This window comes from Humulus lupulus, chromosome 9 (assembly GCF_963169125.1).
Source record: "Humulus lupulus chromosome 9, drHumLupu1.1, whole genome shotgun sequence".
Taxonomy (NCBI): Eukaryota; Viridiplantae; Streptophyta; class Magnoliopsida; order Rosales; family Cannabaceae; genus Humulus; species Humulus lupulus.
In genome coordinates, this window is record NC_084801.1 from 50,327,458 (window position 1) to 50,347,580 (window position 20,123).

General features: G+C 37.4%; 1 protein-coding gene across 1 annotated transcript; it reads right to left on the minus strand.

The window, feature by feature from the left end:
• Positions 1-4,205: 4,205 nt before the first annotated feature.
• Positions 4,206-5,087, minus strand: LOC133799697 (uncharacterized mitochondrial protein AtMg00860-like). Its single transcript, XM_062237697.1, has 2 exons — positions 4,790-5,087; positions 4,206-4,369 (listed from the first exon to the last, which is right to left on the minus strand). Exons 1-2 carry the CDS (start codon positions 5,085-5,087, stop codon positions 4,206-4,208), a joined length of 462 nt encoding a protein of 153 aa, XP_062093681.1.
• Positions 5,088-20,123: the final 15,036 nt, after the last annotated feature.

The window sequence follows — 20,123 nt, forward strand, 5'->3', positions numbered from 1 at the left end:
ACTAGTAAACATGAAATTGATGAAACTGTTACTAGACTTAGTGGAAAACTTAAGAGAACCCTGACAACCCTGCAGGTCGGTTGTTTCACAGTATGCATACTTCAGACAGAATCCCCTCCAGCTCATTGCACTGCTCCTTAAGCTTTGCCCTTACCTACACACATAGCGTAACTGATGAGCTATAATGCTCAGTAAGGAAGCTAGCTACAACCCATGATTCTACTATCCAAAACAAACTTTGCATAACAGAAAGGCATATCTAAAAAGTGCAAACTGAGCAACACGTCTAGCATATTCACATAAGTCAAAGTGTTGCGTAACATACTGAAAACATATAACTAAGCCATCGTGTTATCTGTGGGGTCTTAATCCCAGTGTGGCCTCCACGGCCCAGAGAATACTCACCTCCCGTACCAAAGGGGTACACTCTGCTAAAACACGATGACTAACTGACTTGGCGGATAACCCCACTGTACGGCTGCGTGGGGATCCACCCTCACAAGGCCTTGTACTGAGCCATCGAGTTATCTATGGGGTCATGATCCCTGGGTGGCCTCCGCAGCCCAGAGAATACTCACCTCCCGTGCCAAAGGGGTATACTCTGCTAAAACTCGATGACTTTGCTGACTTGGCAGCTAACCCCACTACACGGTTCCATGGGGGTCCACCCTCACAAGGTTTCCCTTGACAGGCACAAACATTGCACATGCATTCATGATAACTTTACTGCACTAAGCACATTCAAACCCGATAGATGGGTACTATCATGCGCATCCAGCCATATAATCACACATATATATATCAACTAGAATTGAACCAGCAGTATACAAACATGCAAACAATTCGCTAAGATCACAACAAGCTAAGTTACTCTTGGTGTATACTTCCTTACCTCTTGTCCTTAACTTTCGCGAATTATGTCTTTGTGAGTATTTCCGTTCGCGTTTAGACCCTATAATCATATTGGGACAATATTTCTTAGTTCATGCTTACTATGATTCTAAAATATATAAGGGAATTTAAAAAAAAAAACAAAATTGAAATTCCCGACCCTGGCCCAAACTCGAGCCCTTGGGGTAAAATGACCATAATACTCCTTTCATAATCCCAAACTCAACTTAGAAAATTATTATTTCCAATAATAATTTTATCCTAGGCCATGTTCGAAACTTCAAGTCAAAACTCCAATTATTTCTTAAAATTCCGTTTTCCGATGCTCGAGTCCAATTCACGAGCCCCGAGCCCACCTCTTGACCTTGAGACTTAAAATATTTAAGAATTTTTCTTAAAGCTTACATAATAGTTATTATACTTGAAAAATTAACTAGAGAATTTTTATCCTTAATTCTCAATAATCAGATTTTGATCTTAGAATACCTAATCCCAAGCCTTCCAGTAACTTCCTAAAGTTTCGGGACCAAATACGACTTTTTGTCCCCTTTGGTTACAAATTGGTAACCATTAGTAACCAGTTTAAAACATGCATGCTCATGCACGTGACCACCTGAATATGGACTCCCTCGCCCACGGCAGCCTCCATGACCAACCTGACTATGCTTGGACCCAAGGTCCCTCACCATGGCAACCACGACTTCATCCCTACACCACCAAGACCACTACCTCGGCCACCTCTGACCGTCACCACCACCACCACCACCACCGGTCTCCACCACCAATCACCGACAATGCTAATGGACTGCGCATACCCGTCACCCACAAGCACTAACCATCCTCAAAACATCTCAAAGTTCAAGATTTATCCTATAAAACTATCCCTACCACTTTAATGAGTGTCTCTAGCCCCAATACGTTGATTAGAACAATGCACAACAGCCCACGATAAGGAAGCGAAAAGGAACAATCAGAAACGTAAAACTACGAAGGAAATCTTCGAATATATACCTCTTACTGTGGTCGGTTCTTCATGTTTTCTTTCTTCTACTCAACTTAGTCCAAAACACTATGAACACAACAAAACCATTCAACATAAATTTGGAACACAGAATCTAAGAGAGAAATTAACACAAAGTAGGTTCGGACTTACATTATTTTGTTCTGACTATTCTTGCACCGAACACTCAAAACACTCCGTTCTTTCTCTTGCTTTCTTCTACGATCAAAACAGAGGTTCTAAGGATGTGTCTAAAGTCTGTAATCCAAAGAAAACCAAGAAAAACTCACATTTCCTTCTTCTTCTTGGACCCGAACGTACCACACTCTCAAGAACACCAAGTGTTCTTCATCTTTTCTCTCCCGGTTTCCCTTTCAATTTCGAAGATGGCTGAGAAAAATGAGAGAAACATGGCACCCCCTCTCAACCAACCTCTAATAACTACCCATGATCCTTTCAAAAACTTCCCACCAAAACTTGATTTGTGTGGTTGGCCGAGACACCCACGTGAGAAGCATAATAATATATGTGCTGAAATGTTACATGCATTTTATCCAAAATAATGCATTAAACCATGGCTTAAAATAATTAAAATAAACTATGCTCTAAGCACTAAATAATGTAACTTTGGTATAAACTTATGTCTATGATTTTATGTGAGTCCTTTCAACATAAAATCATAGATTTAATCCCATAAAATTCCTCTTGAATTATTCATAGACTCTTAGTGAATAAGTCACAAAATCATAGTCTAAAATAATTCTAAGATTTTATGTAGATTCCAAACACATAAAATCATATACTTAAACTCTTTGAATAAGATGTTCATCTTAGATTTATTTCACTTCTAAGTCCCCACACTATGGTCTAAAGCGATCAACTCACACTTCATTAATTAAAATAATATTCACCAAATATTATTTTAATTATTATTCCTACTCTAAATAAAAAAAAATTAACAGAACAGTGTTTACATAAATCACAATAAATAAATAAATAAAAAATCCGGGTTATTACACCCTTCCCACCTTAAAAGAATTTCGTCCTTGGAATTTTCCTTACCCAAATATCTCAAGATACTTCTCACGTATGTCATCCTCCAGCTCCCAAGTAACTTCTTCAACCGCGCTATTGCTCCACATGACTTTAACTAGGGGTATCCTTTTAGTTCTCAACTCTTTGATTCCCCGTTCCAGTATCTTAACTGGTTTAACTTCATAAGTTAAGTCCGGTTGTAGCTCTAGCGGTTCGTAACTAAGCGCATGGGACTGATCGGACACATACTTTCTGAGCATGGAGACATGAAACACATTTTGGGCACTAGCCAACACGGGAGGTAGGGCTAAGCGATAAGCAACTGGTTCCATCCTCTCGAGAATCTCTAAAGGACCTACATACCTGGGACTTAACTTCCCTTTTTTTTCCTAAACCTCTTAACACCTTTTGTTGGCGAGACTTTCAAGAAGACTTTGTCTCCCATCTCGAACTCGATGTCCCGCCTTTTGGCATTGGAATAACTCTGTTGTCTACTCTGAGCTGTGAGCATATGCTTTCTTATTCTTTCTATAGCCCTCGTAGCCTCAAGCACCAGTTCTGGCCCAGCTAGTCGCCTCTCTCCTATCTAATCCCAATGTAAGGGTGAGCGACACTTTCTGCCATAAAGCATCTCGTATGGGGCCATTTCGATGGTTGTTTGGTAACTATTATTGTACGCAAATTCCATGTGGTACAAGTACTCCTTCCAAGAACCCTTGAATTCTAAGGCACAGGCTCGCATCATATTCTCCAGTATCTGGATGGTTCTTTCTCACTGCTCGTCTGTTTGCGGGTGAAAGGCTGTGCTGAGTTTCAACTTCGTACCCATTGCCTCTTGCAAGCTTTCCCAGAAACCTGATGTGAATGTTGGGTCTCTGTCTGAAACTATAAATACTGGTACACCATGGAGTCTGATTATCTCTTTCATGTACAGCCCTGCAAATTGATCCATAGTGTACGTCATTTTCACCGGAATAAAATGAGCTAACTTAGTAAGGCAGTCCACTACCACCCAAATTGCATCGTGATGCTCTGTAGTCACTGGTAGACCAACCACGAAGTCCATAGCGATATCTTCCCATTTCCATACTGGTATTGGTAACAGTTGCAGTAACCCACCCGGTCTTTGGTGTTCTGCTTTCACTTGTTGACAAACCAAGCACTTGGCTACGTACCCGGCTATGTCCCTCTTCATTCCCGGCCACCAATACATGGACTTAAGATATTGGTACATCTTTGTTGCACCAGGGTGCAATGAGTAAGGCGTTGTGTGTGCTTCTTAAAGAATCTTATCCTTGACCACTCGGTCACTAGGCACACAAACCCTACTCTTGTACTTTAATATCTGGCATTCCGACATTGTGAAGTTCCCACTATTCTCTTCTTGTGACAAGGCTTCTTGTTTAACCAGATTGTCATCCAGTGTTTGCTTTTCTTTACTCTCTTCCAAGAAGTTTGATTGCAATGTGAGTTTAGCTAGCCCGCCTGTAACTATTTCTATCCCGGATTTAACTATCTCTTTCTATAACGATGCTTCCACTAACCCTAAAGCTGCAATGGTGCCATGACTTCGTCGGCTTAACGCATTAGCCACCACATTAGCTTTTCCAGGATGATAGAGTATCTCGCAATCATAATCTTTAACTATCTCAAGCCACCTCCTTTGCCTCATGTTTAACTCCTTCTGAGTGAAAAAATATTTAAGGTTTTAAGGCAAAAATCATAGTTGCCAACTCTAAATCGTGTGTTGGATATCTCTGTTCATATTCTTTTAGTTGTCTGGACGCGTAAGCCACCACTTTTCCGATTTGCATTAGTACACATCCCAAACCCATCTTGGATGCATCACACTAGACTACAAACTTTTGTCACTTTTGGGTACACACAACACTGGAGCAGTAATTAATCTCTTCTTTAACTCTTGAAAACTTTGTTCGCATTTATCAGACCACACAAACTTCTGTTGTTTGCGAGTAAGGTTTGTTAGTGGCATTGCCAATTTGGAGAATCCTTCCACGAATCTCCTGTAATAGCCGGCTAGACCAAGAAAACTTCTTACATCAGTGGCATTCTTTGGTTTTGGCCAATCCTTGACAGCCTCAACCTTAACTGGGTCCACTGGTACTCCGTCCTTGGTTACTATGTGGCCTAGAAATGACATTTTCTCTACCCAAAACTCTCACTTTGTTAGCTTGGCATATAATTGTTGTTCTTTGAGCCTCTGAAGCATCTTTCTCAAACGATCCTCATGATCCTCCTCTGTCTTTGAATAGATCAAAATATCATCAATAAGGACAATTACAAAATGGTCTAAATACTCCTTGAACACCATGTTCATTATATCGATGAATGCTGCAGGGGCATTTGTCAGACCAAATGACATTACTAAAATCTCATAATGTCCATACCGAGTTCTAAAAGCGATTTTGGGTATATCATTTTCCTTTATCTTAAGCTGGTGATATCCCGATCTCAAATCTATCTTAGAGAATATCGCTGCCCCTTGTAATTGGTCAAACAAATCGTTAATTCTAGGTGACAGATATTTGTTCTTTATTGTCTCCTTGTTCAATTCCCTATAGTCAATGCACATATGCATCAATCCATCCTTCTTCTTAATGAATAGTACTGGAGCTCCCCATGGTGAGTGACTTGGTCGATTGAATCCTTTGTCCAGTAGCTCTTGCAACTGTTCTTTCAACTCCTTTAATTCTAAAGGAGCCATCCTATATGGTGCTTTTTAAATAGGGGTTGTCTCTGGTGCTAACTCGATCTCTCGATCCGGGGGTAAGCCTGGTAGATCTTCTGGGAACACTTCAGGGTACTCACACACCACTTTAATGTCCTCAAGTTGTTGTGGCGTGTTCTTAGTTGTGTCCACTATACTAGCCAGGAATGCTTGGTACCCTTTTCCCATTATCTTCTTTGCTTTGAGCGCTGAGATGATTAGCGTTTTGGGTCCCGTACTTTCTCCCTTGAACACGAACTTCCCTTCCCCTTCGGGTTGGAACACTACGATCTTTTTCCTACAATTGATGGTTGCACTATACTTGGAGAGCCAATCCACTCCAAGTATCACGTCATACTCATTCATAGCCAGCTCAATCAAGTCAGCGTAGAGTTCTCATCCATCTAAAGCTATCGGCACCGCGCGTACCCATCTTCTAGATGTCATCCTCTCTCCAGATGGCAACATCGTAATAAAGCCTATCGAAAAATACCTCTCTAGGTCTTCCTATTTTCTCAATCATGCACGTTGATATAAAAGAATGGGTAGCACCCAAATCAACTAACACATTGCAAAAGAGATTGGCTATATGAATATGACATGTGCATAAGTGATCCTCTCCGCACTAGCCATTTATACATCTCAGGCAATCATTGGCTTGAGCCCTCTCATGAACTTGTCGACCTTAGCTTCCTCGTTAGCCACTAAATTTCCAGCAAACTTAGCCAACCTGTTGAACTATTGCGCATATTGATCTATAATGGTATCTCCTTGGATCAGGTTCACAAATTCATCCACCTTAAAAGCTCTGATAGTCTCATTGTAAAACTGTTCGTTGAAAGCTTGTATGGACTCTGCCCATGTCATAACTCTAACATCTTGGATAAGCTTCATGTTCTCCCACCAGATGCGAGCGTCCTTCTTCAGCATATATGTAACACGCGATACTTTAGCTTGGTCTTCCAACTGCATAATTCAAAAATGGGTTCAATAGAACTCATCCATTCTTCAGCTTCCATAGGATCCATGCCTCCTTCAAAAGTTAGAGGGTGTAGCTTCCAGAAATGTTCGTATACCGGATTTGGTTGAGCAAGTTGTTGTGTCCTCACCTCCACAACTTGCTGGGCTGGTTGCCTTCCAATCCCTAGGTGCCCGATTAAGTTCTTGTCAAAGACGAGCAATCTCTTCAACGTGTGCCTGATTAATTCCCAACAGCATAGCTGCATCCATGTTGGCATTTTCTGGGTTCAGGGTTTCTGGTGCCTGAGCCCTATTCATTCCTCATCGTACACCTCTTCGTGGAGGCATCATGATTCATTCAAAATCCTTAAGCCAAAGAGCCAAAACTATGAACGATAAATCTTCTATCCATTAAAAAAAAAGGCCTAACACATTCTACTCAATACTCGAAAAGAACAATAACAATAGTATAAACTGGGTTTTAAACCTAACATACTTCATACAATTGTATAATAAGAAGAAAAGAACATAAAAACTTGTCATTAATATTACTTCAAACTTAATACATGATTTCGATACATAAGTAGTCAACTGAAAATAAATGAAATACAACAGTCTAACATCATAAAAATCATGCAAACATATCCTAGAACAAGGACAGAACCCCCCGTTCACTCACTAACAGGAAAGGAAATAACTTCTAAATCCCAATTCTAGCCCTGGCCTGACTGTTCTTGGTGTCATAGACTACCATATGGACTGGGAATGAATCCTCGTATTCTTTCCTATGTTCTGGAGACAACTCCCTAATCACTCCCCTGGGTAGGTTAGGGGTTCCTTGTACCCACCTCTTCTTACTATGGTTTATTTTCTTGATCCCTAAAGGGTTAAACCTAACTTTCTTGGCTATGTTCTCAAAGTAGATCCTAGGGAATCTCTTCCCCATAGCCGAATATTGATTTAGGGCTTAACCTTCTAAGTGAGCTACCTCGCTCTAGGCCTGGTTAAGAGCATCCCTAACACTCTGCCATGAGGTTGTGCTCATTAGAACCTCAAAAACACTATGAACACTTAAGTAAGCCCCCTACCCACTTAATATCTTGAATGACTTAGTTCACTGCCATGATATGCCTAATTAGCCTCTCGAATTCATCATAGCTACCCTCAAGCTCATTTTCATTTCCCTAGTCCTTTCGGTTCAATAATCTCAGGTTTCCTTAGCCCCTCGTCCTCGGCCTGACATAACTGTTCTCTTTAGCATCACCACTATCTAGTCATTATGAAACCCACAATTATGGTTAAACTCAAAAGTACTTGCAGAACTTAAAAATATACTTACAGTGCAGTAGCTGGGGCCTTTCCGATCTTCATAAGCATACTATGAGGGTCTACAGGAGCCTAAGTAACGTAAGCTCTGATACCAAATGTCACGACCCAACTTTTCTTAACTAGACCCACCGAACACGACTATGACTATTCGGGGTCAACTGGACCCTTACGGTCAACTTTGGTAAAAATCGGACGTTAAAAACTGAACAAACTTTAAAGTAAACTTTAGAAAATTTTACATTGGAGTACTTTGAAATAAAGTAGTATTTGGATGGGATCCCATAGTTTTAAAAAACAAAATGTAGTTTAAACGTAACTTAAGAAATAGTCTGTAGCCACATGGCTTTCTTTAGATAAACTAGTAAACATGAAATTGATGAAACTATTACAAGACTCAGCGGAAAACTTAAGAGAGCCCTGACAACCCTGCAGGTTGGTTGTTTCACCCTGACAACCACAAAACTTGTAAATGCTACATGAATAGATGCCCAAAGAACGTCTCTCATGATTGGAGAAATTTTCCTCCAATCTAAAATAGTATAAGGAACTATCTTCCTCACAAGAGCACCCACAAAAGAAGAAAATTGTACTGAGTTAATACCAACTGGTTGCCCTTTTTCATTCCAATTTATTTTCATCGAGTCATTGTTTCTCTTAGTAAGATTTGCCAATGTAGTCCTGCCCCTAGTCTTTTTGAGTGCATTCATTTCATTTGCAATTCTTTCTTGAGGTACTTCTTCGAACTCATTTTGAATTGTCTCACTTGTTTTTTGTAATCGATCAGATTTTCTAAGAGCTTGCTGCATTTGTTGCCTTATAGCTGGGGAAATACTTATATTTTCGTTCCACCTCAGCAACTTCTTCAAATTCTACTTCGGACATTTGTTCATGTTCAGCCTCAGCCACTTCTTGCAGTTCCTCATTTTCAACCTCTTTAGCTGAGCTTCATACTTCTAATAACCTTTCTACTTCATCATTAAGGGATCTTCTAGTCCTTGAACTTCCAAGTGACATCTCCATGTTTGCCATATTATCATTTGGAGATGGCTCCCCATTGTAAACCATGCGACGAGTTGCTCCTCTTGTACTAAGAGCAGGTGGTGAGTCTATTACAACTCTAGCAGGTGCTGAAAACTTACGTAGGGCACTCTTTTTCTTTAGAATAGAGATTTCGTCCAACATATCATCCCATTCATCTTGACTTTTTAATGATTTTTTTCTTTTTTGGGCAACAATATTGCATAATGCACCTGGGTGTAGGTGTTTTTTTTTACTTTCTCGAAGATTTTCGTAATGTACTCATTTTTTATTAAAATTACTACAATAGAAAACAAAATAACATGAGAACTGAAATCATAAATGCATCATATTGTTATCTTCCTAAATAAGATAAATAATTAATATATAAAATTAGAAACATAATATCAGCCAAACAGTAAATAAAATCAGCTTTGTTTCATTGAAAGTATGAAAAAAATTACATTTAAAGAGTCATAAGATTAGCATAAATTTGAATGAAATCGTACAGATTGTTTCATTCTTTCCCCAAACACCCTCTACTTTAATCCTTTAAAGCTATATACCAATTAGATGACTCATTCTCTCTTGCATAAAATGCCTTTTTAACTTGAGATGCTAATACATATGGATCCCTAATAGACTGATTTTGCCCTATATTAAAATTTATAAGTGTATAGAAATCCAACTTCTTAACACCATTTCGAATATTTGCCCAATCGCACCAAAATAAAGTCACCTTAAAAGTACGATAATCAAGCATTATTATGTCCTTGATAACTCCAAAATACTATTCTGTATCATTCAACTGCCCAATGCCATGTGATTCCAAGTATATACCACTATTTTGAGTAGTTTTTTCAGCACCTCTTTTATGAAACTGAATTCCATTAATCATGTAGCCTTTATAGGAAATGACACTATGACTTGGGCCTTCAGCCAATTGAGCTAACATGTCATCTACTTTGTTAGATTTAGAAATATGAAAAGAAAAAAAATATTGATGTCAAATAGATTTCATATACTAAATGAAAATGTAAACTTGTATCTTTGCTTTAGAGTGTAACCTTGTCATAAAACCATAGGGGGGAACCCTTCAGAATGTCGATTCCAAAGTTTGATTATCCTTCAAGTTTTTGTGCATTTCTTTCAGCTCATCCATATGGATATTGAGAAATGGTGCTACAATATCTGAGTTGAATAACACATATCGGTGGGCTATTGCTATATCCCCTTGGTCAAGTTCAAAGCATTCTCCAGCTGATAGTGGATTTTCTTCAATTTCAATACTATCTTGATTATCATTACGCTTCAGAAAGGTCTCACAAAAGCATACACATTCAACAACAAGATAGCGATTTGCAATACATCCTTTTGGTCGTGCATAATTTGATACAAATCCTTTCAATACTTTCATATACCTCTCAAAATGGTACATCCATCGAAATGGAACCGGACCACAAAGTCTGACTTCTCGTGCTAAATGGACAACCAAGTGAATCATTGGATCAAAGAAAGAAGGTGGGAAATATTCTTCCAGTTTGTAGACAATTTCTGCAGATTCTAATTCCAATTTTATAATCTCCTCCTTATCAACCACACATTGACACAATTCATGGAAAATCATAAAAAGTCGAAGGATTGTCTCTCTGCATCCTTCATCCATTAAACCCATTATAGCAACAACTAACAATTGCTGCATAATCACATGACAGTCATGAGATTTAAGTCCTGTTAGCTTATGATTCTCCATGTCTACACAATTGCTAATCTTAGAAATATATCCATAAGGCAATTTCAAGTCAAATAGTCTCTTACAAAACAACTTATTATCTGATTTTGACAAAGTGTATGCTGCAGTAGGAAGACGAGTAATTCCTTCTTCTTCATATGGGTGGATATGAGTCATAATGCCCATCTCTGTCAAATCTAATCTCGAGTTTTAATGATCTTTAGATTTTCCCTTGCAATCCAACAATGTGTTAAGAATGCTTTCACAAATATTTTTTTCAACATGCATAACATCCAAGTTGTGACGAACAACCAAGATCTCCCAATGCGGGAGCCTAAAAAATTTGACTTTTTCTTCCATCCTTTATCAAACTTTGAACCACGACCCCTCTTTCTACCCTTGCCAAAATCATTAGTGAATCACTTAATTGCTCAACTACTTCAACACCTGTTAATATTGTTGGACATTGTGGTACTCTTTCCCTTGCCCTAGCAGTTGTATATTTCTTCTTTCGATATGGGTGATGTTGTGGAAGAAATCGAATATGATTGCAAAAAGACATCTTCATACTATGCTTCAACAAAACAACATTTGAGTTCTCTCCACATATAGGACAACCATACTTCCCTTTAGTTGCACATCCAGCTAAGTTTCCATAAGATGGAAAATCATTTATGGTCCATAACAGCATGGCCTTTAAATTAAAAACTTCTTTGTAGAAGCATCATATGTATACACACCTTGCCATAATTCTAGTAACTCATCTATTAAGGGCTCCAAATAAACATCTATGTCATTCCCATGTTGTTTTGGTCCAGGAATCAACATAGAAAGAAATGTGAATTCATTCTTCATGCACATTGAAGGTGGAAAATTGTATAAAACGAGCATTATTGGCCAACAACTATATGTAGAACTCATATTTTTGTAAGGGTTGACCCCATCAGCAGCAAGTCCTAGTCGAAGGTTGTACGGTTCTAGTGAAAAATCTAGCCATCTCTCATTAACTGCATCCCAAGCCTTTGAATCTACCAGGTTGCTCATTTTCCCATCCATTCTTTTATTAGTTGAATGCCACTTTAAGCATGAAATTGTCTCATTTCTGAACATCCTTTGAAACCTTGGTGTAATAGGAAAATATCTTAAAAATTTTGCAGGCTGCCCTTGTAGAAACTCCTTTGTGTGTTCATTTTGCTTCCATCTTGGATATTGACAGGTGGGACACACTTGGGCATTAGAATTTTCTTTTGTGACAAGCAACAATCATTCACACACGCATGTATATGTTTATAGTTCAGATCAAACATACATAGATGTTAGTAGGAGATTATCTTTTGGCAACATTGCTTTGATCATCTCCAACATCTCACAAAACCCAACATCTGAGAATCCATGCTTTGTTTTTAGATTGTATAGCTCGACGATGGATGAAATTTTGGTGTATTTCAAAAAACCTTCATACAATGGAGATTCAGCATCACCTAATAGACTATCAAAACCATCATCATTGTTATTAGCATCAAAATAATTGACATTACTTGAACATACTCCAGCAGCCCAAAATAAATTATATGTAGAACTTGTCTTAATCGTGCTAGTTTGAACTAGATCTTCCCTGTGATGAAACCATGTTTTGTATGATTTGTCCATCTCGTACAAAACTAAGTGTTCTACAACTTCATCCGGAAGTTGATGTCTTAGATTCTGACATTTGTTGCATGGACAAAGAATCTTATTCGGAAAATCAGCATTCATTACTGCAGTCTTCACAAACTCCCTCGCTTTTCTCTCATATTCCTTTGTCGCTCTACAATTTTGAAGGATAATTCAATAATAAAATACCAAAACTTAAACTATATAATTTTATTTGCTAACCTGTTAAGATGGATCCAAGTTTTATCCATCTGCATATCGTAAGGATAGATATAAAAAAACTAATCACAACTCATATGTGTAATGTTTTATTATCCAAACCCTAAGGTTGGGGGCATGAAAACTACCCTTATTCACACCCCAGGTGAGATATCTATCAATATAATCAAACCAATTCAAGCAAACACAATTTATTTGTAAGAAGACAATACATAATTCTGTACAAAATCAGACATTATTTCCCATATAAAGGTAATGAATAAATTTTTCAAAACAAAAGAAAATGGTAATGAATGCAAGTTAATCTCATGTTTAGTGGTTCATCAAGTTCAAGATCATCATGATAATAATGGTGGAACTATCTTATTTCCTTTTGGGGACTTGAAACAAGAAGTTTCAAGCAATGGTACTGAAGTTATTCATGATCACCAGACTAAGGGGCAAGGAAACCTAACTGGGTATTGGACTGGCTTACTAGGTGGTGGAGGATCATGGTAAAATTCGTTCAAACAAGATAATATATATTAGCTTGAAAGTTTTTCATTTTTTGGTTTAACAATAATATTATAAACTTTATAAAGTTTATTCTTTACCGGTCAAATAACATAAACAATAATAATAATAATAAATAATTAAGCTAATTTAAACTTATATCATCTTCATTTTTCCAACAAATTACACTTGTCTCCACTTCATTTTTTCTCTTTTATTTTTTTTAGCTGCCGAAATTTTTTATAAATAAAGAATATGCCTTTGGTTGTTGCTATTTTTTCAAAATTTTCTATTACTAACAAATTTATAAAGTTAGTGTTGATTTTATTTATTTGAACAAATTTTATAAAGTTCAAAATTTTCTATTACTAACAAATTTATAAAGTTTAACAATAATATAAACTCTGATTAGCTGTCTTCTTTCTCTGTAAAACTCTCTCTTCTTATTACTCTCGAACCTGTATTGTAATTGATCAAGGCTACCTTACCTGCCTATATATATGAAAGCTTAGTCTTATCTATTCATTATTAATTCACAAAATACAGAAAGTTTCATAATATTTAGCTTTATATTTACTGTTTTGGGTAGTTAATAATTAAGAGAACATAACAAAGATAATTAACAGAGATAATTAATTAGGCTGAAGAAAGAAAAAAAACAAGGGAAGTTTCTAATTTGGTATGTAGTAATCTCTCTTTCATGAGTCCTAAACTCATTTCGGGCTCATGTACTATTATATATTATTATTACATATCAGGAGATGGTTTTTGTCAATATAGATCAACTTGTGTAGAGACATTATGATATATATATGTACATATAAATGTAATTAATGATTGGTCATGCATCTTTTACTTTTTTTCCTTTTATGTGTGTGATGGGGGTGTTAATTTATAGTGGAAGCTTTTCTGTTAATGTTCATTATTAACTGAGTTGAATTAATGGATTGAGTTCTCTCAAATACTACTTTTCAACACTATTATATATTTTTAATGTCCTACTATTAGTAGCAAAATCTTTAGACATCATGTTCTGATATTTTTACATATTTTTTTATTGCATTCTCAATGGAAAAATTGAAGCTATGCAGTGTATTTAAGTCTTTATCTAAGTGGGAATGAAGAGAAAAAATGGAGGGATTCAATTGAATTAATATGAATGAATCACTAAATTATGAACTACTAAAATGAGGATCAAGATCAGGACTTGTTATAAATTTTACAATCATTTGAAAGCTACTGTACTAGATATTAATGGCACATTTTTTCGAATATCAATCATATCAGGGATGCCTTTGAATATGTGTGATAATTTTTTCAAAAGAATAGATAAAATAGATCTCATGCTCAACTCTTTGTGAAGGCACTCTTGATGGGAGGGCATGTTTTGGAAACTTGGAGTTCTTGTATGCTTTAGTATGGGATTATTATGTGTGTTCAACTAAATACAACCTGATTCTTATGCCATATCTATAAGTCAAAATGATCAAAGTACACATTTCCTATGTATTATGGCCCTTAAACATAGTCGTTGAAACAATTATTTATTTAAATGCTTACTCAAATGATCAAATACTTACTCAAATGTCAGGGGATGGAAACCAAGCTATTGTTTTGGGTAATTATATTTAAGATGTTTTGGGTAATTATATTTGACTTAGAACTCATGGAGACATTATCAGATTATACTTTTTTCCAATCACAACTTATATGTATAATGGTTTATTATTCAAACCCTAAGGTTGGGGACGTGAAAACTACCCTTATTCACACCCCAGGCGAGATATCTATCAATATAATCAAACCAATTCAAGCAAACACAATTTATTTGTAAGAAGATGTTAGCTTATAATTCTAGATAAAATCTGACATCATTTCCCATATAAAATCTTACCTAACCATCTATCAATACCAAGTAAAAAAATTCAAACAACACACAATAAGTTTTCATCCTTATATCACCGCAACACACAAACAAATTTTCCAGAACCTACTTCTCTAAGACACACAAGTTTTCAACCTTCCGTTATCACCGTAGTACACAATTTTATTCTCAGAACCTACTTCTCTATGAATGAATATTTAAGATATTCAAACTCCTCTAACATTTGTATGATATTAATAAAAGAGTTAAGAGAACATACTTCTGTACCTCTTGCTATTAATAATCAAGTTAATTAACTTTGCAATGCTCCTTGTCAATTCGATCCACAACCAAAAGAATATAATCAATACCTAAAAGATTAATACAAAATTAAAATTAAATGATACAATAAAACCATAAAATTCATGAAATTACTTGTTACGAGTCTTAAAATCATAAACTATATTCATTAATGGTTCCAACTTAACATAAAGAAACATATTCCAACTCAAATGTCAAAAAAAAATCATCATTTTCATAATCACCATCATTTCCGCTCATTCTATCTTAAATTCAGCTACTAAAATACTAAAATAAACATTATTTCAGCAACTTAATACTAATAACAATGCTGCTCTACTAAATTATGGTAGCCAAATAATTTAGTTGCCAATTCTAAAAAAATAAGACTAATTAATTCTAATACCAAAATTATTAGTAGCTAATCTATTATTTTAGCTACAAATTTTCTTTTGGTAGCTAAATCTATTTGTGCCTAAATATATAATTGAAAACTTTATGTATTATTTTCTACCATTTTATTTTGGTAGCAAAGAAAAAACATTTACCTACTATTTTTTTGTAGCTAAAAATAAGGTTTCAATCATTTTATTTTGCAAAATTTAGCTACTAATGATTTGTGGTGACTGCAAAGGACCTTTGGAAAAACTGCACTCTTGCACTCTGAATATAATAATGAAAACAATCAACTGAAGTTGAAAATGAAATTGCTATACAGAAACATCACCAGTAAACTCAAAACGAGAGAGTACATGATCACCCAAAGACTATGTTTAGTAAAAGGGTTGGAAAAAGACAAGCTTCAGGTCCACAAAAGCACTACTCCTCAAACAAGCCATAACTAGCTAACACTGTCATAGACCCATTACAATTTTCTGGGCCAAATTTACTGTCCATATTAATACTAGTCATAAGAATATCAAATTAAAATAGCATAGAAAGTAAACTTTTAGGAACTACCAACGCAAAAATTTATACGGATTCCTTAATTGTTTACAAAATAACAACAGCTCTTCTCTCCAATAGAAGAAAAGTATACCTCTCTTTCTCTATATATACACAAAAAATATATATGTATATATTTATACAAGAAAGCCTCTCCGAGACAAAACAGTTTTGTCCTACGAATTACTGTGTCATTAAACATAGAGGAAGTATATAAGTGGTATATACTTTCCCCCTCTCCTTTCTTACAAAGCTCATTATATCTCATCTCATGCAAGAAATTGTTGTCCTCTGGATTATTCGCCTAGAAATATATAGCTCACCCTCTAAAACTATCTTGAATACTTCATTAAACCAAAGGGCTCATACAACATATTCTATCTGTCTAAGCTCATAATGTATATACAGTTTCTTTGCATCATTTTATCATACACTTGTGGGGCATTGACCATTAGTTCAAGAGTAACATAGACCACAGTTACCTTGCACTACCTTGAACCTCAATACAAACAAACATTCCAATAACTAACCTAAAAAATTTTCAAAGAAGCAAAAGACAATAGATATAAGGCAAGAAAACCTACCTTTGGAACCAGAGCAGAGGAGACCGACGGCAGATTAGCGGTGGCGTGCAACTTCAACAGTCGTTCGGGTGCCTTGGGTTCAATATCATAGTATTGTTAAAAAAATAAGAAATTTGGATAAGAAGAAACAACACTTATATTTTATCCTCGCAATTCCATCATGCCCACGTATTATACTTAATTCCTCACCGACTATTCCCCTTCCTGTCTTGCTACGAACATTAAGAGATTATAATTCAACACCACATGAAAGAAGTTGCATGTTCTACATACCACTAACTCATAATAAGCATTGTAGTACTGAGGGTATTTTCAAGAAGCACCCCCAAGAGATCTTTGTGTCGGATCTAGAAGGAGAAGTATACCCAAAACCCGAAATTCAAAATTATATGATCGAGTACAAGAAACTAAAATGAAGACTTAAGAGCATAATGTGGTGGGGTTTTATGCTAAAAGAAGCAAGAATGGGTTTTAAAGAATAGGCAACTAAGCTCTTCGAACAAAAACCAGCCACTGAACAAAAACCATTTTATATTTTTTTTTGGGTTATTGGGGGAAAAAGAAATGAAAGCAAGATGGGATATTTGAGCGATCAGACACAAATATTGTTATATCCATTCTTATTATAAAATACATGCTACAAGAACAACTAAAATAATACTAACAGTACCTCACTGGACGGAGAAGTAGAGATGACTTGAGCTGAGCAATGGCAATGGAGAAACTCAATGGTGCAGAAATCGAGCTGGGTTTTTACAGGTCTTCCCTGGGAGGGGATCGGTGCAAGGCTTAGGGAAGGAAATCAGGATCGATAGGGGATCAATATTAATTGAAGAAAATATGAGCCCAGATGAGTTAACGGGATGAGGTGAGAGAGAGGTCGAGTTCTTATAAAGTGAGACCTGCGAAAAATAAGGCAAAATAAAAGTCTATTCCCCAGAAATAAATTAGCACCTTTTTTTAGTGTGTGATGAGTATGCCGCCCATATTTTTAACACTATTATAATACTTTTTCATTAGTGTTATATTCATGTATTATAAAAATGGGTTATTGGTGTAGTGTGATGGTGAACTTGTTCAGTTCCCTATAATCGATACACATCCTCAGAGAACCGTCCTTTTTCTTCACAAAGAGGACCAGTGCGCCCCGCGGTGAGAAATTGGGCCTGATAAAACCCCAAGTCTAGTAACTCATGTAGTTGAACCTTTAGTTCCCTCAGCTCAACTATATCCATCCTATAAGGTGCCCTAGATACTGCCTCTGTCCCCGGTGCCAATTTAATTACAAACTCAATCTCCCTGTATGGATGTAACCCTCGCAGATCCTATGCAAACACGTCCAGAAACTCAAAGACTAATCGGGTCTGTTCTGGTCCCATTGGCACGACCTGAGTGGTATCCACCACGCTAGCTAAGAGCCCTATGCATCCCCCTTGCAATAGGTCTCTAGCTCTAAGTATAGATATCATAGGTATACGGGGTCCATGCACAATGCCAACGAATACAAAGGGGTCCTCACCATCGGGCTTAAAGGTTACCATCTTCTTCTTGCAATCTATCGTTGCCCCATACTTCTCAAGCCAATCCATACCCAGAATTATATCAAAACCAGTCATCACCAATTCTACCAAATCAACTGATAATTCCCTGTCGTCCACTGTAACTGGTAGTGGTCTAACCCATCTCCTGGAAACCACTAACACTCCAGCAGGCAACATAGTAACAAACCCCACAGGATAAAAGTCACATGGTCTACACAATCCATCTATAATCCTACTAGCAACAAAAGAGTGTGTGGCACCTGAATCAATCAAAATAGTGTAGAAGGTTCCAGCATTAGAAAGCTGACCTATAACTACTGAGGGACTAGCCTCGGCCTCTGCATGGGTCAAGGTGAACACCGAAGTTGTCGTCAGGCTGTCCACCTTCTTTGACTCTTCCTTTCTGACTCTTGGACAATCCATATTCAAATTCCCCACACTACATCAAAAAAATTAGGCCTTCACCTGACATTCTCGAATATGGCGCCTCCTACACCGAGTATAATCTGGGAATGCTCTCTAGGCCTCACCGCCACCCTAGTGGCCCATCTGTATGCCCCGGGGCCTCCTATCTGGCCCTGGGGCTAAAACTGTATCCAAAGTCTTCCTCTTCTGATCACCGGGGCCTCCGCCCCTACCAAAACCTCTAAATGGAGGTCCCAGCCTCCTAGAATCCCTTTTGGCTGCATTGCCATGCCAAATCTTGTTCTCTGCGCTCTATGCTGTAAGCTCCTTCTCCACAGCCTGTGCATAGGTAGTCAATTCTGACATAGTGGTAATACAAAAATCCTAGGCTATCATCGGTGGTAGCCCCTGAAGAAACCTCTCTCTTTTTGTCCCATCAGTGGGCACCAGATCCCCAACAAACTTTGCCAATCTGTCGAACTTCAGTGCGTAATCATTCACTGTCATGTTACCCTGAAGTAACTTGCTGAATTCTTCAGCCTTCACAGCTTTAACTGCATCGTTGTAATATTTCTCATTGAACAAGGTTCTGAACTCTTCCCATTCCATGGTGGTTACTGCTTTGGTCTGGGATACCACTTCCCACCATATTTGGGCATCCTCTTGAAACATATAAGTGGCACAGGCCACTCTCTCGTTACCACCTACCCTCATAAAGTCCAAGATGGTGGTTATCATGGTCATCAACTACTCAGCCTTTAGTGGATTTGAGCCGCCTTCAAAGAATGGTGGGTGTTGCTTCCTAAACCTCTCATACAGGGGTTCCTACCTTTTCCCCCTGCCTGGGGCTAAATCACTATTGGTACCTCCGGCTGTATCACTGCCGGTACCGCGGGCTATGGGTTCCTCGCTGGAACCTATTGCTGTCTCAAGAGGCGGATCTCTTCTTCTTGCCTCTCTAACCTGGCTTGCATGTCAGGAAGCACCTGCTACCAGTTTTTTGGAGCTGGAGGTAGGGCCTGGCCCTGGTCATTCCCTTCACTGGCCTGTAACTCTTGGCCAGCCAACCTCTCTGACCTTCGAGGATTCATACTGTTACTCAACCCACCCTACAGTGATCAAATTGGCCGTTAGGTAAGTAATAACTATACCTCTTGCCGCCTGACGGTCCAAGATCAAACAGATAAATAAACAAGTGCAATGCTAATAAGCATGCCATCACTCAACATATTCATTCATGGTGCTAATAAGCACTTCCTGATATCCATCAGCAAATAACAATGCACATATACATATCCAAGCATATACGTGAGTATATCATTGCTAATAAGCATGTTCTCTTAATCCCTGCCAGTGTTAACAATGATAATAAGCATGATTTTATCATTCATGCAGCAGTCAAGGGCTAGGCCCTATTAGATTATCTCA

Excerpts from the sequence above, each read along its gene's own strand:
- LOC133799697 (XM_062237697.1), bottom strand. The coding sequence starts at position 5,087 with ATGTCATTTCTAGGCCACATAGTAACCAAGGACGGAGTACCAGTGGAC. Across the intron at positions 4,370-4,789 it reads TGTACCCAAAAGTGACAAAA|AGAGTAAAGAAAAGCAAACA; the intron begins GTTTGTAGTCTA and ends ACTTCTTGGAAG.